The following is a 26,471-nucleotide window of genomic DNA, read 5'->3' as shown; positions in this document are numbered from 1 at the left end:
ACAGAATAACCAGGTTGGTAGGGACACCAGAAGGCCTCTAGTCCAACCTCCTGCTATGTGCAAGTGCAGCTCTTGGGTTTGACCAGGCCATTCCCAGCTTTGTCCAAACAGGAATGAAACATTCCAGGCATGGTGTTCTCCCAGCACCTCTGGTCAACCTGCACCCATGTTCAGCTGGCTTATGGTGAAGAAAGTTTTCCCTATATCAAGCCATAATCTTTCCTATTTTAATTTATGACAAGTATCTCATTTTCCTGTCACATACCTCTGTGAAGTGCCTGAATGCATCTTCTCAAAAACCTGCTCACAGGTACAGGGATGCTGCTGCCATGTCCACACAGAGCCACCTCTCCTGAAGAAGCCCAGCTCCATCACCCTCCCTCTCATGACAAGTATCCCAGCCCAATCCAGCCTGGGGGCTCCCTGCTCCATTTCCTCTAGCTTACCAATGTCCTTCCCACACTCTGGGCTCCAAAACTGGATGCAGTATTCCAAGAGGGGCCTAGCAGGTGCCAAACAGAAGCAAACAACCACTTCCATCACTACCAGCTCTAGAAGATCATGAAGGGGTAGCCTCTTCTTCTGCCAGAACACCGCAGGCTTGTATCCAGCCTGTTTTTCCACAGGTTCCCCCAGTCCTTTCCATCAGAGCCGCTGCCCCAGCAGTCAGTCCCCACCCTGTCCCAGGTACAGGAATTACATTTATGCTGTTTATTTTAAGCTGTGGTACATTACTGTTCTTCACATTCTGTCTCAAGGACACAGGCCACAGCCCTTTCACCCACGGCAGTGGTTAACATAGCTGGGAGAAGTTTCAGCTATCAATTTTAATGTCATGTCCCTGCTGCCATGGTATCTGTTGTACTCGCTGTGATCTAAGGGCCTGAGTGAGGCAAGTCTTCCTTCTTCAAGTGTTAATATTGGAAGGAGAAATGAAGGAGAAGGAGGGAAAACTTAGATCTTCATGGCATGCATGCCAAAATGTTCATACCTTCCCCCATGCAGATGTCCTTTTAAGTGATGCTTTCACCCCATAAATGTCTTTTTCATTAGAAAATTGTTCTTCTTGGAATGTTTGCAGAAAAAGAATGCCCAGAATTTTTCATCCATGGATGAAAAGCTCCTAGACTGCTAGATTTTCCAAACAAACGATAATGCAGTTTTATAACCTCATAAGCCAAAACATTTTAGAATGTTTAGTTTAGAATGAAGCTAAAAATTTTTGCTGTATCAACCTGCTATTTAAGCTCCATACTCGGAAAAGATTTCACCTTCCTTTCTAGGGGACCAAAGTTTGCCTTAAAAAAAATTAATTTTAAAAAATGTACCTACTAGCAGAAGAAGCCCAGTGACATGACATAGCTGTGCTAACTGGCCACCACCACCAACTGCGTAACAGCATCCCAGACTGGTGTTGAGGTCAAATTTTTACCTATTTTAAAATTTCAAGACTGAAAGTAGAAATTAGTTCAGGTTTGAGACAATTAAGAGTTCAGTCCTGCTTTTCCTGACATTATCCCTTCAACAACAGTATTGTTGTTCTGATTATTTTCACCCCTGTGCCAAGCGCTACTTGTAACATGGCTTAAACAGATCTCATGACAAGGGAACTGGGTTCATGTATACAGCACAGGAGGTCGGCTACCAGGCAACTGGAGAGGAAAAAATTTCTAGAAGGTGGTAGTCTGACAGGGTCAGGGAGTTTGGGTGGGTTCTACCACCCCCATTAAATCAATTTAGCTCTCATTCCACTGAATGACTAACTGAGCCAGAATGAAGAGCATCCCATCTGTCCTGCCTGCAGTCCCTAAACGCTGCCCAGGAGGAGATGCAGAGATAGCAGTGAAGAATTCCTCTCCAAGTCCCGTCACTGTAATCACAGTAAAGTTATCCTGCATCCACATACATCTAGGGCCTGATATCAACCACACACCTTTTGACTCTTCATGGTTACCTTACAAACACTGTGGGAAGGATTCTTCTGGCCTATACTTCAGCTTGTCCACATAGCAGGCTACCTGTCCAACACATTTGCATAGGTTTCTTCTTCATAGGTCTGAGAATACACTTGCCCACCTTAATATATTAATTCCCAGTATATTACATAAAGTATAGAGGTAAGACACTCTACCAGCAGAAGAAAAAGAGCTCAAAAGAAAGAAAGGCTAAAGGCTGAGAAATTTGACCTGCAAACATTGCTTGGAGGCTCATTCAACAATTATTCTACAATAATTGATTAATAAAACCATTCAGTTTTAGAGCTTGGTGCAACATTCTGCGCTTAAATGATTGTATTTAAATACTCTCATAAAGTAGTTCAACTGAAGTCTCTGGAAATGCTTGCTAGAGAAGATCTCTGTTGGATTTAATGCATTCCTATCCAAATAATGGCATGACTGTAATGGCACCCAAAGGTGCCAGTTCGACTGTAGGTACCACCGTTCTAAGAACTCTGTCAATGGTAAAAGGAACTGGTGTCCCTATTCAAGGCTCTTACAATCAGCTTCACAGAAGAGTAGATGTCTACACATGTTTGGAAATAGAAACACTCCTGCAGGACGCAGGTCGCTCATGTACACTCAGTGAATCAGTCAGCTTCCCCAATACATTTCACCAAAAGAGCTTTATCTCTGATGTTCCTCAAAGGTCACACTGTATTCCAAAGATCATATAAACAAACTTGCTTATTGCCCAAGTTCCAGGACCACTGCAGATACTCCAAACAAGTCCTTCACCATCAGGAAAGATTTTTCTCAATGAATTACCTTCAACTCCTTTTAAGTTACATTTTTGCAGTGAGAACCTCCTCTCTGGCTGAGAGAGACACCTTGTTTCTAGACTCCCGGCTCAAGCAAATGACATGAAGTTTATTTGCCTGAGTCACTTCCCTGAATTTATGCCTCCTATACTCTTCCATAGAGAAGGTAGTGCAGGAGTGTCCTGCCTGTTCTGTTGTATGTTGTGGCACACCCAGAGGCACTAGGAAATGCACGTGGTCCTACAGCTTCTCCTAGAAGCAGCACCACTGTTACCAATTTAAAACACCGCCTTTAAATACAAAAATCTAAGAAGTGTTTTTGCTAGAAGGCAAAAAGAAGACACAAAACACCCAACAAACTTCTCTGGCTGGCAAATTTCTCCACAACACAAGAATTCTCATGGGGAAAGTATACAGGGAAAAAGCAGCAGATTATTAGAAACTGATGGGGTTTAGCTTGCACACATCTAGAGGGAATGATAAAGTCAAGCACTGGTCACAATGGACAGAAAAACACGACCTGTTTATTATTGCCATACAACTATGAAGGAAGTCTTCTTATCAGCTAGCAAAGTTTCTAAGGAATACAAATCTATGGAAAAACCATCCCTAATTGAACCAAGTCACAGCAATGAGGAGAGAGCATATTAATGAGGCAAGGCCAGGAGGCACGATGAGGAGATAACAATACCCTTAGGAGTTACACCAGTATTAAATGTGACTTTATTACCGTATTATTCTCCTATGAGTCTTTACAGCAAGAATAACTCTGTTTATACAGATGTTCTTTCAACCACCAGCTATTCCAGATTAAACACACACACAGAGAACCTTGATATTTTAAGATTACAGGCCATTAGATTAAATTAGATTTGTTATTTTGCTATAGTATGCCAGTAGGCTTTACAAGGTTGATATATTCTTTCAGTGAAACTGAGATGCATTAATTGAAATGAGATACCACACCTTTAATAATGCAGACTGATGTAGCTCTCTCACAGGATTTCTCATTCAATGCCTTTATTTTAATTCCTCTGAGTGCTACTAATAAGGTGCATTTTATCATTAAGAGGGCATGCTTCACTTAAGTAGTACATGCCGAGCTAAACTAAAATAATAGGCTACTTTGCTGTGACAAGGGGGATGCAGAGTTGATATTTATGCAAAATTAAGCAAGCCTGAACTCTGGTTTCCTACCCAAAGGTATCCACCAAAACTTCAGTGCAATTTAGACCACCCTACACTGCAGCATCCAGATTAAAGTAATGCTGGCAGAGAAAAAAGGAAGGCTTCTGGCACCCAGAAGGCCATCTCTGGTGAAAGGTGACAGGCCCAAGGAGTAAAAACAAAACCCCTAAGACCTCTGGAGCAGTGGAATTAAAAATTCCACTAATAAGGAATTTTAAAGAATTAAGGATTAAGGAGTTCCTTAATCCTTGCAGAGCTAAATGCTCATAACTTAATGTCTTGGCTGCCCATCTGCAAGAAGAGGAGAAGCCTCTCTTTCCAGTCCCACCACAGGAGAAATGTACTGCAGACCACGGGGTGGATTTCTGCAGCCTGACAACAATAGTGACAGCACTCACACAAGGATTTAAACCAGATGAGAATCAAACACAAGCAAGCCACACAACTTAATCGTTAGAAATAAAAATGCACAGTAAGCTGAGAGAGTTTTCAGTCTGTCCATTTCTACTTTAATTTCCTTGCATGGCACTATATTACAGCCTAAAACAGATTTTAAGCTGTTTTACACTGCTAACATTCTCACTAGCTTGTCTGCTCCATACAGGAGCAGGTTCAATAGCTCTCCTTGCAATTATAACAATTTCTTTTTTTTCATGTGGGAGAGATGTAATTTTAAATGGTCAGAGGGGAGCTGGAAGACACAACACACTGGACATTTCCTAACGTCTCTAGGCCAGGGAATAAACTGGTGAGAGACAAGTACAGAGCCAGCTGAAGCAGATGGACTTAGTAGCCAGACACAGCATGACCCCCATTTCTGCTTTTCACACAAATTGATAGGGCTTGGCACACTGAATGTTGATACCTTATCATTTCCTATTTTTTAAATTTTATTTCTTTTAAAGACTGACATTGCTTTTCAATAACTTTGTACTAGCATATAAAGTTCTGCATAATTCAACCAGTTCATATCATCCAGATTTAGAAGGGTGAATGCTGACCAGATTTTTGGAAGAGGTAATAACCCTCATGCTCCAGAGCTTAAGCCAAACTGGGATTAAAAGGAAATACGTGTTAGGCAAATTAAGCCACATTTGCTTCAGTGGCAGCTTCTTCCTTCTTTCTCTTAGTAGAAGCATCAACTCTGGGGACTGCTGGAAAGGCAGATGCTTCCCTCTCACACCACAGCTGTGGCAATGCTCCAGGCTCCCGACACATTCCCCCCAGGCAAGGGGACGTTTGCAAAATTAACAGTACCTTACAGTTCTGTCATTCAGGCATCAAGCAGATGATGCTTTAAAATTTGGAGGAAGCACAAGAAATTATTGATGGCCTCCCCTGTACACATTGAACTCTTGGACTTGCATGGAGGACAAGGAACTTAAGTGTTCTGCTCTGCTCACCAGGGTCTGTGCAGCACAAGAAATAGGCATGAGACCTCCTGCCACAGTGAACTGTGGAATAAACTGCCCAGGAGAGAAGTTTCTGCCTCACCCACAAGGTTCTGTTCTAATACAGGAAGACTTATAGTCCCTTAATTATTATCGTGCCTGGAGTGGCTGATGACAGCTTTGTTATCTACAGAGAATGCTCCACCATTGAGTTCTTGGCTTCATTAGCAGTCAGCAGGACTCATGGTCACAAGGTATTTTTATACCATATGTATGATGGAGTCACGTGCCTCTCTCCCTTGGTCCTCTGTCATAAAGAAGGCTATAGAGAAACTGCTGTATTGATCTTCCCAAGGCAAATGGTGTTTATGTGCACTTCACTTTTCCAAGCTTCATGCTCACCTTTCCTTGGCACAAAAGCCCTTCTTTTCACATTCATCATGGTTCCTCTGCCTCTGGTCCTACACCAGTCAGATTCACACCATGTCATGGCAAATTCCCTGAAGACTGACACAGCATTACCTTTCCAACTGCTACTGGACTAAAACATCACAGTCTGAAATTCACAGGGCTTCACAGAATCTTAAAGTCACAACGATTTTTACAACCTTTTGCCTAGTCACTTTCAGGAAAGAGAATCCACTGAGGCTTTCTAAAAGCTGCAGATTAAATTCAAAGCCCACAGCTGAAGGGAGCAGCTACCCTGGTATCTGGGTTTATGCCACCTTCACGCACGTTCTGTACCGGAAATCAGATGGAGAGCTATTTTCAGCGTCTCTATTGGCACATGCCAAAATATTTAACTATTAAATTTGACCCACCACCTGCCCATCTTTCCGTTTTACGGCGCGAGCAAACAGCAAGCACATCTATTTTTTCTGCCCTGCTTGAACAGCCAGACTAAATATCTCTCCTGGGTCGGCCGAGAGACGGGAACAGGGGCAGCAGGGTTGTCCCCGGCCTCGCAGCGGTGACGGCCCGCCCCTCCGCGCACTGCGGAGCGCTACCTGCGCGGCCGCCACCGCCGCCCGAGGCCGGGGAGCCGGCGGGGCGCGGGGCCGGACGTTTCCCGGCGGGGCGGGGGCCCTGGCCGCCCCGGGAGCGCCGGGGGCACGGGGAAGCATCCGCGTCCGCTCCGTAGCTCCGCGCACCTGCCCGGCTCTGTTTACAGCCGTCCCGTTCATGCCAGCGCCGGGGGCGGGGAGGGGAAATGCGATTAACAGATTAAGTTTGGAAGCGACCGAAGGGGGGCGGGGGCCCATCCAAAGGCGCGCACCCTGCGCGGGGACTGAGCGGCGGCTCGCTCGGCCCCGGCTGCTTTCCCCGCAGCGAGGAAAGCTGGGGAGAGAGGCGGGAAGGCCGGGATAGAGATCGGCGTGGAAGAAAACGCCCACAGTCCCCGGGGGGACAGCGACCGGGGGGGAGGGAAGGACACCGGGTTGTCCCGCGGGGTGTCCCCGATGGGGTCAGGCGCCCGCACCCCTGCCATCCCGCGGGCTTACCTCGATCCATTTCTGAGCCTCGGTGAAGGCCAGCTCAGGCTGGGGGGGCTCGGCCGGAGGCTGAACCTCTCCCAGCTCCAGCCCAGGACTGGCCATCTGCAGGGCCCCGGCGCGGCGCGGCTGCGGCGGCGGAGAAGCCAGGCACCGAGTCGCCAGCCCGGGCTGAGCCGCGGCCGCAGCGGGGGGACGCCGGAGGCCGCTGCCTGTCTGTCCCTGCCTCTCCCTGCTCGCAGCCGCCGGGGCGGGAGCCGGGGGCGGCGGCGCTCCGCAGCCCGGCTGGCTGCAGCTCGCCTGCGGTAACCTCTCTCCGCCGGTGCCCCGTCCGCCCGCCCGCCCTGCCGGCTCGGTCCTCCCTCGGCTGCCGCCCCGCCCGCCCCGCCGGCGGAGCGGAGCTGCGCTGCGCTGTCCTGAGCTGCCAGCTAAAAATAAAACAGACGGGCGAAGCCGCTTTGCCTTCAGCCCATGCAAATGCCCGCGCCGCCGCCTCCCGCCGCGAGCATCGCATCGCGGGCGGCGCTGCGACCGGGGGGAGGGTGGGCGGGGGACTCGGGCACCCCGCCATGGGCACGGGCACGGGGACGGGGACGGTGATGGCAAGGCACTCCCTGCTTGGGAAAGAGCCGCTCCCCTCACCCCGCTGCTCCCGGGGAGGGGGGGACTCGCTGGCAAGGCTCCCCTGCTTTGGGGGGCAGCCTGTCCCCCACCCTCAGCTCTCGGAGGGCACCGAGCCGCACACGGTGAATTGCTGTTTGCTGCTTTAAACACCTCATTAATCGATGTTGCTACGCGGAGCACCGAGAATGTCCGTGCCCGCGGCGGGAAGCGCGCTGCTCCCGGCCCGTCCCGCACCTGCCTGCGGGCCGGGCGCTCCTGCGGCGGCGCGGCACGGCCGGGGCTGTGTGGCACTGCGGAACAGCTCCTCGGCTGCTCGGGCCGGCACCGGCCCTGCCAAAACGCCTGAGGGCCAGCGCAGGGCTGCGCTGCCTTAGTCCTCCTTGAGAAGCAGAGGAGGCATCAAGGTGGGCTTGAAAAGATATACCATGGGTGAATACTTCCCGCTTTTGTCTTTATGCAGAGGAAGAAATCCAACTCTGTCCTGCAGAGGCTTGCATGCCTAACTTACACGGTGTGAGTAGTCCTAGATCCAGCAGATGCTTTTTAGCCTAAGGTTAAGCATAGAAGTTTCTAGAAACAGAAGGAAATTTTTTTTTTTTCACCAGGCCTTTTAAAAGACAAATCCTAAAAGTCTCCTCTCACGAGTGTTCAAAACACGAGCCAAAGTTACTTGCTTATATTTATGAAAGCACAGAAAAGTATCTGTGTGGTGGAAATGCAGGTGTGTGAACTTTAACCCCTACTACTAAGGTTCTTTTGTCAGGGGTCATAGCTGGCCACTTCTTCAGCTTGTGATAGGTGTCAACAAGTTTTGACAAGAAGCAAACTGTAGGATCTACTTTTCAACATGCCCTTAGTTTGGGCTTATTTCCCCTCAGTTGAGTAGCTGGGATTTTAAATCTTGTTTATTTTGATAATCAACAAAAATTACCAACTCTTAAAATATAAATATACCACAAAAATGCATATATTTAACTCTGTTTCCATTCTAGGAATTTGTCTTTATTGTTCACTACCTTTTTTTTGGTCTTTGTTTATTGCCTCAAATATGCTGGAGTAACAAAGGGCCTAAAAACAGGATATAAAGTTTATAGGGATTTTTCTGAGAACTGCAACAAGACAAAAACTAAATGAATGGGCAATCTAATCTCAAATATTTAAAGATAAATAAGAAGTGTATTTTGAAATACTTACGCTAACAATCTATTTTCTGAATCTTGTAATATTTAAATAACATTGATGTTTATCAGACAACAATTAGATTCACTCTCCTGGGGCAGTAAAAGACTAACAATTTAAAATAATTATCCTACCTCTTTTTTTTTTTTTTTTTTTATTACTGTGCAATATCAAATGCATGATTTTCCTGTCTGGTGATCTCAGCATCACCTCTTGGAGAACTAGAAGAGCCGGATTGGGCTGGGATAAGCCCTTGTCTAGAAGTGAGGGGTGGACATTCATTTCCCATTTAGGCAGTCAATTTTCATGGATCATTAAAGAAAATGTGCTCTGATACACACTTCTTTTTATACTCTTCCGGTCAAGCACACACAACTTTTTAAATTTACTAAATCCTCACAGCACCACATCGATATAGAGCTAGTGCAGTCTTTAAAGAGCCCTGTTATGTATTTAGGAGTGTAAAAGACTCTGACTGGCACTAGGAATCTGGCCACTTCTTTTCTAATCCTAATCCTGAACCAGCTTCTCATTTGGTCAAGTACGAGGCAGCATCCGTACCTCCCTGTTCCCATGGAAACACACTTCTAGCATCAGCCCAGCTTACTTTCTTTTTTTTTTTTTTTTTAAATCACCATCTGCCTGGGGAGTTGCAGAGCTTGCTCTAAGCCCCTTGAATACCAGTCACAGGTTTTTCAACGATTCTCCGTTCCGTATAACAACCACCCTGACTGCTGCAGAAGACAAAATATGAAAAATAGAATGTTAGAAACTCCAGCAAGGTTTTCCCAAGGTCACTCAGTTGCTCCTAACCAGAAACATTGCTAGAAACTTAGTGGTGGAATTTGTAGCAGCAAAAAAAAAAAAAAAAAAAAAAAAAAAAAAAGAGATTTTTTTGGTGACGTTCTTTTCAAAATTCTCTATTTAAAAGCAAGTCCTTCAATTTAACTTCTTCTTTTTTCTTTCCAGAAAAAAAAACCTCAAACCAGCACTTCAACAATCCTTATCAACACTCTCATATCTGTATTTATTAAACAGGAGAAAACCTGTGGGGGTGCAGGTATCGGTGTCAAATTGCATATCTTTGTCCAGGTTCAGTTACCCTTCCCAAAAGCAGACTGTGCCTGTGCATAAGTAAAGTAACTGTAGAAAAATGCATAATACAGTGGTTATAGGAGAAAGCAGAAACAGAGAAAGAAGGTCTCTGGTTTGCAGGGATCTTTATGCTGCTGTGCACAAATGGAAAAATAGAGGCTTTGAGGAAGATATGTTTTAGGTATTCAGCTTATATTAGTTGGTTTGGTGGGGCTGGCCGGGGTTCACTGGGAGGCACCCAGAGAGACGGAGACAGTCTTCTACCTTGTCTAGTTTCCTCTGCTGGGAACAGGAACTCTCCTGTTTCTTTTTGCCTTCAACTAGCATCTAAAATTGCTAAGCCTCTTGAGTAGCAGGAGCAGAGGTTTAATAAGGCCTGACTGCTGTTCTGGCAGGCCTGATCTTATCCCATGGCAGCAATGAGCAGCTTGCTTCAAGGAAGCTGTGTCCTGAACAGCTTCTGCCACTATGATCTGTCTCCCTCAATGAACAGGTCTGGTGTTCAAGACCAAGCTCTCAGCAAAACTACTCCTAGATGGCATCTTTGTAGTCTTGCTAGTCTTTCTGGTTGTATTAGCCTGACAACAAACCTTTTCCTTCAAAGCCTATCTGTCACAAATGCTTCCAGCAACATGTGTAGCCTCCATTTGAAAAACATTTCTTTTATCAAAAAACATGGCACAGAGAACAAATGGGAGAAACACCCAAGGATCATATATTTCTATTCTATTTTACCTTGCTCATTTGCCTTTTCTGTGTGAGCCAATGTACCTTAAACCAGCAAGGCCCCATGGCTGTTTAAGAAAGGAAGTTACCCTGCTGGCATCACAGCTTTTCTGCCTCCTTCTCTCCTTCACAACCTGCCACTCCTGGCTGAAATTCTCTGAGCAGTACTTCTTTTTTTCTCCAGACCATAATGGTCTGGATGTTGCACAGTCCTGGGCCAGATCTCAGAGAAATCTGAGCTGAACCACAATCATACTGTTCTGGCTAACTATCTTCCCTGTTGTTTGCTCAAGGACTTCTACACATTTCTTTGGTTTGCTTGTCTTTTTTGTGCCTAAATCACTGAATAGCATGCAGAGAACTTGAGATTGTATGGTATTTATTGTAAAAATTCTGCTTGGAATCCCTTCATTTTCTAAAGCATAAGCCAGGGGTAGGCAGACCCAGCAGAGCTCTGTTTAACCTCCAGATCATTTCAGAGCTGCAGTGTCTGAGCTGCCATGGGTCTCACAGTTGCATGGCTGCCTGGTGATGCTGCGGGAGCTGGACAGCTCTGGCAGAAAGATGTTGGTACTAATGCTTCTCAACAGGTCTTAACCCTGCCAGAGGGTATTTGGAGATTTCTTTACTGACTTTACTGCCTTTACTGACAAAGGCAGGCTGTGCATTTTCATGGCCTGTCCTGTGTGGAGGGGTGAGTTGAGAGCTGAGCTGAGTTGAGCAGGTGAGAAGAGCCCTTGAAGCATCATCTATCAAGGCAGAGGAGAGTGGTGGAAAAGATGGTTACCAAGAGTTTAGAATTCTTTTCCTTGATAAAACAAGATTCAGAGACAGTTCTACTCTCAATAACATGCAAGTTGTCTTGGAGAGAAGGCTGGTAATACTATCCACTTGGAAGCAAGGCATAGAAAATCCCTACTTTTGAAAAATTACTTTTTAAATGAGCTTTAGTTATTTTTAATTCTCGTGAAAAATCAATGATCTGTGACCATGAGAGCATGTTGATTTTTTCCAACCACTCAGACAAATGTTGTGACTTCACATTTCATTTAATCAGGGCATCTGCTGTGGTATATTTGCAGTGTTCAGCATTTGGCTGACAGCATCTGTTTGTTTATCCCAGCCATGCTGTCTTCTATCACAGTCACTTTCTCTCTGGTACCACTCATTCAGCAACATATTGTTAGGCTTGGCATTGATGCTCTGTGTGGAATTACAGGAGTAGATGAATCGTCTGAATTTGCTCTTTCCTGGAAGAATAGCATGATTATCCCTTCTCACACTGTCCTGGAAGAAGGTGAAGCCTTTTTGTGAAGCAGTTTTTCTCTATTTTGAACTTTTATATAGATTTTTGAAAGCTAGTACAGCCAATTGTCATCTGGTAGCTGAGCACCATTTGATATTTTCCTATTTTTCTGTCTTTGCATTTAATTAAATTTTTAGATTTTAAAAGCTGTTGAAAATCCAGGTTTGGCTATACCACATTGCTATTTAATGAACTATAAGCCTAATGAATCCGAGTGCAGGTGATTCAAAATGAGAGCTCATATGCATAAATGCATGTAAATATTCAATATCGTTTACAAGCTGTAATTTTGAGGGAGTTCCCCATCCTCTGTTCCCTGTCTAAGAAATCCCTGATCAATATCTCTTTGTTTTAAATGTTGCTGTGCCTTTAGTTGTGAGGTTTTCCTGCCTGGCCTTCCTTTCTGGCTCTGAGACTTGCTTCTACCTCTCCTGGAGGCCTCCAGATCCCAGGCTGATAGCTCTGCTAATGGCACGGAGCCTGGCTTAGCTTCTCCTTTCATCCACAGCCATGGTGGATTCTCCTACTCAGCCAAACAACCATTTCCTTCCTTCTTTTTATTGTTCTCATCAAGACCTGCCTTTCCTCTGGTGTAGTTAATTCCTATATCCAGCCTCCTCTTTAACAAGCATCTTTTTTTTTTTTTTCCTCTGTGAGCCTGCTGTCTTTTGTCCCAGCTTGCCATAATCTTGTGTCTTTCAGCTCCCATACACATCTCAGGTACTTCGCACTTCCTCTTGTTCATATATAATATGTGGATGGAAAACCCAATACTCAAAAACCATGAAAACCACTGGGAAAGAAAAGTAGAAAGAAAGAAGATCACAAATAAGTGATAACAAGTTACGCAAGGTTAAAAAGACATAAACTGGGTTAACAAGTGAGCAGTAATACAAAAAAGAAGTGGAGGAGTGGTGAAAAGGAAGTGAAGGAATCTGAAATAAATAGGTATCAAGGTAAAGGGAAGAATAAATCTGAGCACAGCACCATTGAACTCGTCAGAGTATCCTTTCATTCTGCATTCATAGCTACCAAGCATCTCAAGGTCCAGATCCATATATGGATCCCCTTTCCAGATCCTCTCATAAAAGATATGCCAGATTACAAGAGGAAAATGTCCACATGCCCAGACCAGCAACTGAAAGGCTACTCTGAAGGAATGTGTGTCTCTTCCACCCTGATCTCTGCCCCCAGAGCTGCATAGCTCTAACCTCCTGACAGGTCAAGCCTGGAAAAGGATGTGGCAGGACAATGGGTCTTTCACCAGCTGTTATCAAAGATCTTTTTAGCCCATTAAAACAAAAGTGCATTGATGGGGAGCGGATGCTCATAGGTTTGTGTACCTGCCAATATGACATCCTGTTTCTTTAATGTAAAGACAACAAACAGCCTTCACTTCTCTGCTGAACTGGAAGTGGCACAGAAACTCAAAACAATATTTCTCCTCCAGTATTCTTTCAATTTTGACTGCTTTTCAGCTACTTTCTTAAAATCTCCTTCATTCAAAACTGGAAGTGGAAGGAGGGGTGTTTTTCAAAACACACTCTGGTCCAGAGCAGGACTCTCCACTTCCAGGATGTACCTACAATAACCTTCCAGCTGATTTTGCACTCTGCTCATTTGAATGTAGCACCTTCCCCTGCTGCTACACACCCAGTATCCATACTACCTACTCCCTTTTACCATCCAGAGTAAATTGGCAAAGACATGGAACTACTAAAAATGTTCCCAGTGAGGAATGTGCTTAAGGGGTTTCAGTGCCGTCAGAGAGATGTTCCTCAACACATCTTTCATAGTGCCACCACCGAGGAAGGGGGTCTTTTAGGTCAGCTAACCTGCTCAGAGAGCACATGCCAGCTTCAGGTTCCGTAAGTGCAGCTGAGTCTGACCAGGCTCAGTCAGACAAGGAAAGACAAGGAGCCAGAGCAGGTGGTTCAGGGGTCTGCAAACTTCTGTGGCAAGCTGTGGCTTCAAATGAGTGCTACAGAGTTGTGGTATTTGGGGGAAGGGAGGGGGTGTCCTGTATGAGACAGCTTGCAAAGAATGCAGTCAGAAACTGTTGCCAAACTGGTGAAAAACGGGATGAAAACCAAAAACTGTATATGGAAAAAAAAGGTGATTTGAAAACCAAGTCCTAGTCTCCAAAGTAAATTCCCGGATATATTCAATATATTCAATTTGTTGGTGTATAATAAATTTTATGTAGTGGTGGCATAAACATGTAGTTCACCAAACCACATTATTTTTATCAAATGTACAAAAAGAATAGCAAAACTCCCTCTCACTGATGTTAGAACCGCTGTTTGCTAGGTAGGTGCTTGTGAAAGTTTGAGAAATGTGGGAAAATCCACACCACATTCAGTCTTTAATTTTAGTAGTGACTTGCCTCGTCCAGAAAGAACTGGTGAATAATATCTTCCCTCTCCTTTTCTTAATAAATATTTCTGTGGAGAAGATCAAAAGGGAAAACCTGTACCTGAAATTAACACTGGGCTTTATCCAAATTTGTTTGGAGTTTAGCTGGTTCACAGAAACTTGGAATATTCATTTACTCAGGATAAAGAAATAGGCAAACAAAAGTGGAAAATGGAAAGGAAAGAGAGAGGCAGGGTCAGAAAACAAGAAAAGCAATAAAAGACTTGCCTCCGTGCAGTAGGACAACACTATATCTTATTTAGCAACAGTATTATTTAGTTCCATGGCACAAGAAAATTAGGGGTGGGTTTTTTCTCCTTTGATTGAACATTTAAAGGACAGAATTTAACAGAGGTTCATGTTCAACTAAGAGCAAGAAAAAGCAGTGCAGTGTAGGATATAGGTGATTTTTTTTCTCTGTAAGTAGGTTCCCATGCTCAGTGATCTCCTCTGTCATGACAATTCTTGCAGAACAAGACACTCATCAAAGCCTGTGAAGGTGCTTTTGTACCACAGGTACCATTTCTGGGACAGATGGCATCTGCAGTGCCATCACAGACATGGATGGTCACATATTCATAAGAGTCAGGGTGTCAAAATCAGCCATATCTCTAAACTCTATTATGTTTTCTTTAGTATGTTTTCTTTGTTTTGTTCTACCCATCCTTTCAAAGGATGAAGTATCATTTGTAACCCTGCCTAAATTACTGTGAGCTATGAGATAATTTCACCACTTAAACACACATACCAGCTAAAAATTCCTTTAAAGTAATTTTCATAGCTTTCTTTTATTATTACTTCTGTAATTATTCTTTCTTTCCAGCCAGGAAAAGGGCCTGAAGTTTTTCCCCAGTTTGGAGGCCCCAGTGCTCTTCTATGGGCCTCCACAAGAAGCCCAAAGGTCAGGAAAATCTCAAATGATCACTCAAGGGAACAGAAAATACTTTCTGATAATCAACATTGCTGAAATGGTTGCTGATACCTGTTGACTCTTGTTCTCAGGCACTTTTTGGCTTCTGGTGGGAGTGTCTATCACAGGAGCTCCTGATCTAGCCAGAAGAAAGGACAGACAATCCACAGATTGCAGAACTGTCATGGTTGTGGCTGATCCAAGCTTTCATTAATCATTGCTTGTTAAAAGGGCCATATTTACTGAGCATTTTTTCTTCTTGAAATATATTACTAATTGTATGTATCCTCATTTGTCCATTCACTTCAGGGTTGGACTTGATGCTCCTTGTGGGCACCTTTCAACTCAGAATATTCGAAGATCTGTGACTGTGTTGATGAACCACATCCAGGAAACTGGATAGGGATTTTGATAAGATGTTAAAGAAGTTGGATGCCCAAATCTCAGAAATTAATAGGGTCAAGCCCCTATGTACCTTGCAATTAAAGAATTCCAGTCCTAAGACACTGGTGACCCCATGTTTGCACGGCATGCTAGTAGGTGAGCAGAAGGTCAAAATGAGGGTGTACCTCTAATGACTGGAGTGTTACAGGTAAGGAAACATTTGGAAGTCATGGCTGAAAGTTCAGGTCAGACAGCACAGGGAACATTTGAGTAATTAATCATTTGGCAGACTTCAGAATCAAGGTTTTCTAAGGGACAAGGGGCCTGCAGTTAACTTTAGACAGCATGTAAGGTGATGTTTCTCTGAGAATTAGTACTTGAATCAGGTTTCTGTGCTGAATTAGAATATGCCAAATTTGTGTCTGTGAACTACTTCCAGACTTTTCAATCAAGCTTCATTGCAAATGTTTCTCTTTATAGACCCCTCTGCAACCACAGTGTAGCAAAGATTGTTGTGCAGGAAGAGATTATCAGCCTGTGGAGCACCTTGTGAGGCTGGTCAGCATTTACAGCCTCTGGGAAACCATGAGCCTGTCAGGAATAAAGACTCAAACCCTGTTGACAATCAAGACCTGTGGGATCTTCATCCCTGTGTGTAAGGGAAGTCATGCAAGTGGTTCCACAGAATGAAGATTTTCCAGCCGTACAGAGGGACTGGGCTGTCAGCTGTCGGGGCTCTTGTAACATGAAGATAATTCTACTTTGAGGTGGCTGGTGTCAACATAGCACTCAAGTTTTCCTGATCTAAACCTAGAGGAGGGAGACATGTCTGCAAGGAAAATGGAGTCTCATGTGTGGGGTGTATGACATCTTAGAGGAGCAATGGTTCTTCAAGACACCTACTGTGTCAACCTGTGGTGTGTCCCAGCACCATCAGGTGGCTATAGTCTTCCCTTCCACTTTCTAGAGCAGGTAATTCTCCAGCTTCGGAAATGCTGTGAAAAATTTTGAGTACAGAGCACTGAAATTGGCCTAATAGGAGAAGCCAGCTGGAGACCATCATAGTGTGCATAATCACAAGCTGGAGGTGCTGTGCAGAAGAGGAAGAGCTGTACATATGCTCCATTAAACCTGACACTTCTTAGGGCTGCTTCATTGCAAAGACTGTGATGGCTCTTGTTTTCTGAGGACTTGAAAGTTCTGGGGCTCCAGGAGCAATGCAGGGGAAGGAATACACTGTGAAGAAACTCCAGCAGGTGAGGAACTGTGAGGGAGGGAGAGAATCTGTTTTTCTGTAGGTAGATCTGGACTTCTGTTTTTTGGTTGGTTTTTTTTACTAATTCTGCTGCACTCCCCTTGGTAACTTCGCAAGAGCACATAGACTTTCTGAACATATTTGTATTTTTCAAATCTGTGAGACCCATAGAAGAGAGGTGAGGTTTCTGCACCCCATCCCAGAGAGGAGGCTGGGCAGTGGGAAGATCACATCCTAACTTCCAGAATCAATTTCTTATCTCCCTCTAAAACTTCTGGTCTCCCATGCCTGAATTGAAATTACTTAATTGAAACACTCTGCATTGAGAACTTGTGATAATACAAAAAGCCATCCCCTGACTCATCTCTTCTTACAGAAAGACTGTGCGGAAGCACAGAAGTATGGAGGGAGATGTTTACATCAACAGATATCCTCAGTTTATAACACAGTGAATGAATATGAAACTTAGGACTGACTTTCCAAACCTGTTTCAGTGATTGCAACCCAGTTAATACATCCTTTACACAAAACATGCACAAAAATAATGCTTAAACACATAATAAATTTCTTGCTGTCCACCAAATAAATACACTGTGCTTATCAGTTATAAACCATGGCCTATTTCTTGAAAATTGTAACCATAAATCTGTCTCAGTTACTGTATACATTCTACTATCCATAATTTAATTTTGAAGAATACAACTGTAAATTTCCAAAAGATAAAGATAGATATTTACAAGTTAGTCAGGGTGATAGCAGGAGAACTGCCAGAAAGGAAGTTATATAATGACAATTCATTCTAAAATTACATTTGCAACTGAGATTGACAATGCAATTTGATATTGCTTTTGTAACATGTATATATACTGAGGTTATTGAAAAAGGAACATAAATTTTTGGGGACCATGATTGAAAGAGTTATGCAAAAATATTTCTTTCATTAGAGTTTAAAAGTGAATGGTGTGAATGTGTCACTACTTGTTACTTTGCTTTCAGTGCTGTGGTGGTTGTTGGTGCTATGGTAGCTCTAAAGTTGTAACACTTAAAAAGGCCACTTTGCTGTAACGTGAGCTCCAAGTCCTGAGGAAATGTCAGGCTGCTGGGCTGTCCCTGTGGATTTCATGAGGCGTTTTGACTCTGAATCGAGGTAATTTGTTGATATTCCTGTAAATTTGATGAGCAAATCTTTCTGTAGAGGTTGTTTTCATTCAGTGTTATTTTTGGAAATGTTCTGGGGTCACAAACAGAGTTTATTGAGTTGGTGTATTTGACCTGGTTTTATTGACAATGATGCTTGCTAAACTACCAATGGGCACTAAGGATGCTGACAGTGCCATTTATCCAAGGCAGAGTTGAGACTGAAGTTGTTATGTGCAAAGAGAAAGATAATGGAGGGAATCGTATATGACTTGTCATGTGTGAGCAGCTGTTTTTCGTTAGTTCCTGCTCCGAATGATAATAATTTCCACATTAATTGCTTCAAATGTCTTACAATGCATTTGAATTTATGTGTTCACTCTGGAAATATTCAGAAGTTATATTTCAACAAGGACCATCTGATTTGCTATGGATATTTAAAGTTTATGTGGCTGCAAAAGAAATTGAAGAAATTCACCGAAGAAAAATCTGTCAAACATCACTATATGTTTAGTCTCCTTTGACATTCTACTCCAAGCTCATATTACTGACCATTCACGCTTTTTGATCAGATCCTGTAAAATGTTATAATGCTCTTAAGACTGGACATCACACCCGTGACCTGAGGTGCATCTCAGTGTTACTGATGGTTTTGAGAGATTTTTTCACCCTCAGTGTGCTTTTTGAGATGGCATAATGCTGACAGCATCAGAAAAATTTTGGGCAGGGAAACAAAGCATTCGGTAAGTTCCAGCGCCATCTATAGAAAGAACACAGCATCAGTCGGCACACCGATGTCTCGCTTCCTTCAATTACCTTGTTTTGTACCTTCAGCAACCAGGGCACTGCTTCAACCATCAGCTGGGACTAAACATTAAATCCAACAGGAAGCTCTAACCACTGCACTCACTCTTTAGGCACTACTAAAATCCTCAGAAAACTTGTTCAGCTTTCCTGCCCAGTTCAGCTTTCCTGCCCTTAGGCCATATTTTTCCACCAGTGTTGTCGCAATTTTGCATTTATTTTTTACCAGAGGGTCTCCATCTCCTGGTAACACAGAATTGCTTGGTGATCTGAGTTAAGGGTCAAGGCAGTCTTAAACTCAGCCTTCTTCTTGCCAAGTGAGTAGGCTAGTAAAGTACTTAGGTGAGGCTTTGCACAGAACAGAATTGACTAAAGTCTTGTAATTCTTAGAGGGCACATCTGTTATCACCTAGTGGGAAAGGGTCTGATGGGAGGCCAGGGGTCTGCCTCCAGCTTCCTGGGTTTTTGTCGTTTGATGCTCTGTGTTAAAGGAGCTGTATACCATCAGCAGTATTACCTTGTACAACAAATTGTACAGATCTCTGAAACACATTTTGCATAAAGAAATTGGATATACATTAAGGCAAGGAGAGATGGCAAGATGTTGCCTTCATGGTAAGAAGTTAGAAATGAGTGTGAAAGAGTGAGAGTCAAATCCCTATTCCAGTGACTATTCATTGCTTTCAAATGGGGGACCACTGCAGGAAGAGAGAACCATTCATCATAATGGGCCAGATAGTAGTTAAATTTAGTCAAAAATAGAGTGATTCAGTGTATGTTTTGGCAGCAGAGCAGAAGAAAACACCTAGCCAGAGAAGTGACATAACACAGGACAGCCTGCCATGTCTCTCTCTTATTCAAAAGGACACCTAACAGTAGGAGATTATTCACTGTAAGAGTATTAAGCAGGGATAAATATCTCCTTCTCGCCATCACAATGGGTTTAAGTCCTTTTGGGGAAAAACTGTGTCTAGATTCAGTATTCCCATCACCTGGTTTAAGCAATGCCCTCCTCTGTAGGTTTACAGCTCTGTGCTCCTCAGCCATAAGCCTCTTGTTCTTCCCATTGGTTTTTAGAGGATCATGCTGCCTAACTGAAGGCTGAGATTTCCTTGAGTGACACAATGTGTGGGAGCAGGGCTTTGCTTGTGCAGTTTGCTCAAGAACAGTGGTGGCAGAGCAGGCTGTTGAATGTAAGACTCTGGTACCTGGTCTGACCACCCAGCCCTCCTGCTTTTTCTACCACTTGTCTTGTTCTTGTACTGTGGCTTGTCAGTGAGCATCCTCATTGCTTTGGACAATAAAGGTTTTCTTGCCTCTTATAGGTCTGTAGATTTTTGTTAGGTGAGCAAAAGAAGACCCAGGATGTAAGCAGTACAGTGTGCCATCTCCGTGTGCTTTGCCACCAACTTAGCTGGCTCAGGAGTTGGGTTTATGACCCTGAAATAACTGGATGAACTCTTGTAAAGCTAAGTGAAAGGAATGTTTAACTCCAGTTACTTTTTACTGTCTTCTTGCCCAAACTTGCTTCATTCAAACCCTGATTCTGGAGGATCTAAAACTGGGAAAAAAATCTTCCCTGTGCAAGTTAATTTCTTGTGCCAATTTACATCAATGTGGTTCCATTTTCAACACTGGCAAAACCCTACTTGCAAAACAACTCTGAGAAAATGAAAACAAAAAACCACAAACCAAAATTTAACAGACATTTTCAAAAGAAAGCGTTTTAAGTCTTTCACTACTGAAAACTACTCTTTACCTTTATTTGGTATTCATGGAAAGGGCTGTTTTATCTTTTCAAAAGCTGTTGACATAAGTTTAGAGAAAATACTTTGAATGGGCAGGGAGAATCAAAATTTGTCTTCCAGCAGGATTATGATCTTAGACCCAGGGAGGTAAAAAAATCACTGTTAAACCCAAAATCTGACTAGCTGAGATGACAGTTTATTTGCTGCCATTCCAGGAACATGGACCTATAGTTCTTTCAACACTGATGTTTTTCCTTTGCCTGTCATCTCAGTGAATACTTTCTTTTTCTAAATGTCCACCAGGCTGTAGAAAGTAGTTGATACTCAACAAGAATAAGGGCATGACAATGTCACTGAGATGAGAGTTCCATGGAATCTCTTGAGCAGAGGTATTTTTTGCTCGATCTAGAGGAACTGTCACTCTTTGAGACAGTGGGAATAGAGAGGATATTTTAGGACAGAGACCTTTCTGGGAAACATCCCTTCACCAGTGTGTGCCAGTTAAACTCCAGTATAGTTCATGTTTTGTGGCAGCTTCGAAGAAATGCAGACCTGGACTACTTCTGTCCATCTGTTGTGTCTCACCCTGAAGGCTTCCCAGATCAGCACACTTAGAGATGTACTAAAACAAACACATCTGAGCCACGAGACGTAGGTGAAACTCATTACCAATTCAAGTTCAAAATCTGTGTGTTATAATACAGTACATTTCTACATGAAAAGACCACTCCAGACCAAAACGTTTTCTCAGATTAGCTACAGTTCTAAATTAACTATGAAATGAGAGACCTGGCCTTCTGTATGTGCTGCATGGGCTTCTGTATGGGCTGCAGTTTTATGCCTGAATACCATGAGAACGCACTGGCTGTAGTTTGGGAAGCCTTTTTCTAGTATTCCATTCCAATATTTTCTGTGTCCTTTCTTTTTTTTTAATGCAGAAAGGTCAACCATAATTCCCTACAATAAATGGCATGAGTTCCAGAATGTTTTTTCTACACTATAGGTGATTATTTTTCACAGTTTACAAAGCATATGCATATTAGTACTTGCAGATATTTCTTCCAGCTAGTTATCTTATATATATGCTGGAGAGAACTTTAAGGGTACCACCACGTACCCTTTTTTTTTGTTACAGATTTTACTGTCTGTGCTTTATTTGCAAACAGAATGTACAAGGATTTATTTTGCCCCAGATAAGAATAACTATAAATAAATAAACAGGTGTTGAAAAGCCTTTCTAGTGCTTGCATCTGTGATTCCCTCCTGAAACAAAAGTCATTCTGAAAGCTTTACTGAAAGCTTGCTTTGAAAGTGAGTATTTTTGCAGACTGCTGACTGCAGTACTACATTTGCTAAAGAGATGCAGTCACACAATGGTTTGCTCCTGTATTATCTAGGTCATGGGCCAGAATTCTCCTGGGTGCTTTTCTTTCCATTAAGCTGAATTTGTTGGTGCACAGTGCAGCTATTTTCCTTTTTAAAGCTGGTCCTAAATGGGAATGCTGAGCGGCCTGCCTAGTTTAACTGGTTTTTGTTCCATGTAGAGTCAAGGGGTGAAGTCCTTTCCCTGGGGGGCTGGCCACTTATTCTGCCATGGCCAAGCACTAACCAGACATTGAAGCTCCCTAATTTATGCTCCCCACCCCACACATTCACCACTGTTGATTTTGACAGTGTTTGTATGGTGATCCCTGAAGGGTTTGCAACCATCCATAGAGAAAAGTAGTTCAACAGAAAACAGCTAAAGCCGGTTTCTTTGCACAAATTTTAGGTAGCAATAAGCCTAATTTAAATCTTAGAAATGCAAACCCTAGAATTTAAAACCTAGTGTATTCCAGAATTAGTGTATGATAGACTTCCCCTCAATTCAATGCAGTAACTGTTCTTATTTTTGTTCCTAATCCTCTTCCTCTTACATGTGAATATGCTTGTGAGCAGTAGCTGTATCTCAAGCATTTTAAAGCATTACCTTACAGGAGGTATTAGCTGCTTAGGTTTTATGATTTCTTATTTAGCCTCAAAGTTTTAAAAATAATTCTCTGTATTATTATGATCCATGATATTTTTATGATATATATACTATGATGATCCATGTTGGATGATGCATATTTTACCCAATGTGCATTAAATCTCTTGTGTACATAAGAGAAAATAATGAATCTGTGTCCAGTCAGTGGTTTGTTTAGGAGAGCACAAGAAAATCTAAACTGTGTGACTGGTTCTGCCCTCATTGCTGCTAGATCTGCTCTTTTCTCTGGAGAGACCCTTTTCTTCACCTGTTGGTCCATATTGTATGTGAGGTTATTGCACAGATTTAATATGTGTACCTTGGCCTGACTACTGAAATACTGAAAGGATAAATATCGAGATATTAGCACAGACATGAAAATACTGTGGGACTGGATAAAGCATATCCAACTTGTTATTGTTTTATTTCTTAAGAGGCTTTATAGACTTATTTCTTAAGAAGCTTTCCAGTAGCATTCTTATGAAAAAAGAAAAAAAAAAAAACAAAGAGAAGGAAGTTGCACTGTTGGTGGTCAGTCCTGGTGAAATGTCCCAAAATCTTCTGTCTGAGAATGAAGGCAGAGACAGCCCACACATGTCTGCATTCTTTTAATACACACAAATATTCTCTATTATATTACAGTGTGCAAATAAGCTAAAAATGCATACATTATTTATACAAACTCATGTTACTGCCATGGTAAAAAGTATTTGGGAAAGAAGTTGAACTTGTGAATGCTTACACTTCAGACTATAGTTACATTGTTGAGATTCACATTTTCTGCCTTGTTATAATTTATAAACTTTGGATTTAGGCCGGGTAAGTCTTCTTACAGCTTAACTGTAATTTCCTGTGCTAAATGGAGTCAGATGAGTGAGGATATGAAATCTTGGAAAAGTATAATCATTCCCAGGAAAGTTGTCCCACTTGATGTAGTAGAATTGATATAATTTTGTAAGAATGACCAGCAGTTTGTTAATTCCCTGTCCAGTCCAGAGTGAAAAATACCAAGTGAGGGGCTTCTGCTTGAAAGCAAATGGACTTTTTGCCCTCCTTATGCAATGAGTTCAGTCTCTGAGTCTAAACAGATGTGGAAATATCATCAAGTGTCTGACTGAGGAAATCACTTCAGCCTATACATAAATTCAACCATGTGCTAGAGCCTAACTGAAGGCTTAATTTCAGTTGAGATCATGGATTAGCCATGAGCTGAGGTGCTCTGTAAAATCAGACCCCACATGCTACACAGTACTTAAAAATAAATTTGCCTGTTGCAGCCTAGGAGCTGAATTTAGCGAAGGTATTTGAGCAGGGAACTTTTCCATGCCCCATCAAATCTAATGAACCAAATGACATTTCCTGACATGCATGTATCAAATGAGCAAGGAACAAAACCAGTGTTGCTGTGGAACTAATGGTTCAAATTTTTGAGCAGCAGTATTTATTTTCCTTTAATTGCACTCACAGGGACTCAACTGCAGTCGTGGATTTTGCTTTCAAAAACACCCACTAAGTTATGGGGTTAAAAAAACCCCACTTACAAATTGTTTGAGGCTGGCAGGAGAAATATCTCAAGCCTTGAAAATTAAAGAGATTTTAAGCTAATTTCTTCCTACTGTTTTTTAGTCTGTCTATGATTGTGTGGTGCTCAGCCTGCAACATAGCAAGCACATTCCCTGCAGGAAAGACAGGCAGCAGTCCCAGGCTCTCCTGGCACCATCCCCTACTACAAGCCTCAGGAGTGACACTCACAATCTACACACATCCACACTGCAGCTAAGCAAAGGATTAACGTCTGTCACCTGACTGACATGGATCCCTGCAGCAGCTGTGGCAGACAGACCATAGAAATGAAACAACTTTTGTAAAACACATTGTACAAGATCCCTGGCTGCTTAACCAGCAGTTTCTCATTGCCCTGAAACACTGCATTTTCACAAAGAGCAACAGTTTTCCTAAACCCTCATAGCCCAGTCAAAGGCCATGATCATGCATTGGACTGATACAAACCAAACAGGATTTTGCCATCTTTGGTAAAGGATTTGAATGATGTTTTACAGGGAAGTTTGTTGTCACTGCTCCTGGTACTGATCATTACTAAAACGCAGCAGAGATTACTTTATGACTTCTCAGATGGTGATGAAAGTTGAAAACCAAGTCCCAGACAGAGTATTTAGGGAAGATCACATTCATGACACCACTGGGTTCCATCAAGAACCTGTAACAGCTGCTTTCTGAAGTTGGGAAAAATTAGTCACTCAGCCCCTTTTCTCACATTGTTCAGAAAGAATTGATCCTGAGAAATGTGTTGCTTATTGGCATGGCTTGACCTTCAGGGCCATTGTTCAGTGAAAGGAGAAAGAATGGTTCGTGAAGTCAGATAAAGTATCAAGCTAGCCAAATAAGTATATTCTTCTCTGAACCATCTTGTTCTTTCATGAATATTTCTTCTAACCATCAGGAATATGGCCACAGCCTCGCCACCTGACTCTTCAGGATGTCAGAAAGCCTGAATACTGCAACCACTCTTCACATAATCATCTGCAATTTACATTTATGCATCATCCTCAACTCCCTGCTGCTGCTAAACATTTTTGTGGAAAGGGAAGAGGAAAAAGAAGGAGAAAGTAGTATTTCTTGAATGTTGAATTGCAATATAAGTCTACTGGAAAAATATCTTCAGGCTTTATAAGGGGACTCACAGGACTATGTATCAATACAGACCTCTTTTGCAGACAGAGGTGAGTTCACCTGACTGTTCTCCAAGTCAGTCAAGCTGAGTTAGTCTAACACTAAGGTTTAGCTAATAAGTCTAGCTAAGAGGGAGGGTGTATTAACTCAGGCCCAAAGCCAAAGTAGAGTAAATATAAGGACTGTCTCTGCAAAAAAAAAAAACCAAAAAAAACCAAAAAACCAAAAAAACTGAGTGCAGTCTCAATGCACTAAGGGTAGAAGCTCCTCTGCTAAGATGTCAACATGCACACATATGAAGGCTTGGAAAGAAAATGCAACTCAGTCTGGCCGCAGTGCTGTAAGTAATAGTACCTCTTAGTATGGTATTGAGTGTTCCTAAGCAAAGGAATTGACTGTCATGGTTTTTATGGTACCCTGCTGGAAATGCTAAACTAGCTGAAATACCTTTGCCTAGTCTGGTTCTTCCAACATCATGCAGATCTCACTTTTTCTATTTTGCTGCAGGCCTTGCAATGTCATCTAACCAAAAAGTACAGAAGTTTCAAATCAATTCTACATAGCTCATTATTTGTTCACTGAGCTTCATCTAGCACTACATTTTTGATGCACAATTATTTAAAGGATTGGGAAACTTCATTGGACAGTTTTATGGTACTGCTGGAAAGATGACAAGTGAAAAATGTTCAGGAATTCTCTCATTTTTCTGTTTCCCCCATCACTCACTGCTCTTTTTCCCCCTAGGGATGTTGCATACATCCTCAGGGAGGACTCCTCATACTTCAGTTTCTGACTCATTGACTGTGGAAGTGTTCCTTCAGGTCCTTCTGTGGCCTCTCCTTCCCTAGCTCTCTGTGAAGCGACAACCCTCCCATCAGGAACAAAACCTGCACCTCCCCCTGGATGGATTGGCTGCTGCTCCTGCAGCCATTCTTGTCCTTCCACCTTGGACAAAGAAGGAAACCAGCAGTCAGCAGCATCAGCCTCCAGCTCCTCCTCCAGGGAACAGCTTTCCCACACAAAGCACTTGCGATTTCACTGGGGATTAATTGGGCAGGCTTTGGTCCATTTCCCTGCACTTGTCATCCCATTCACTTTTATTATTTTCACTTGCTTTCAGAATTTTTCCTTTTTTTTTTTGCCTTTGATTTCTTCAATTTCTTCTTCTCTCTCTGTGTTTACCTTTCTTCCCCAATTTCAGGATTTGTATTGGAGTAATTTTGGCAAGGTTTGGTCCTTTTCACTGCCCCTCATTTCACTTCAGTCCATTTGGTTGTAGTCACTCCATTTCCAAATTTTCTGGATTTTTTTCAATTGCATTTTTTAATCATATCTCCTTTCCAGAGCATTTGTTAGACT

At 42.8% G+C, this 26,471-nt stretch overlaps 1 protein-coding gene across 5 annotated transcripts in view; it reads right to left on the bottom strand.

The window, feature by feature from the left end:
- LIMCH1 (LIM and calponin homology domains 1) overlaps positions 1-7,232 on the bottom strand; it is a 175,253-nt gene extending 168,021 nt beyond the window's left edge. For 2 of the 5 annotated variants that reach the window (XM_041462275.1, XM_041470573.1), the window contains exon 1: positions 6,840-7,232. In XM_041462275.1, coding sequence (XP_041318209.1) covers positions 6,840-6,935 — 96 coding nt within the window. In that variant the 5' untranslated portion in view covers positions 6,936-7,232. The remainder of the gene's footprint in view (positions 1-6,839) is intronic. The other 3 variants (XM_041478898.1, XM_041487230.1, XM_041458064.1) reach the window with 2 other exon arrangements.
- Positions 7,233-26,471: the final 19,239 nt, after the last annotated feature.

This window comes from Pyrgilauda ruficollis, unplaced genomic scaffold (assembly GCF_017590135.1).
Source record: "Pyrgilauda ruficollis isolate IOZ18807 unplaced genomic scaffold, ASM1759013v1 scaffold1, whole genome shotgun sequence".
In the NCBI taxonomy this organism is placed as follows: domain Eukaryota; kingdom Metazoa; phylum Chordata; class Aves; order Passeriformes; family Passeridae; genus Pyrgilauda; species Pyrgilauda ruficollis.
This window is presented reverse-complemented; position numbering and strand designations above follow the sequence as displayed.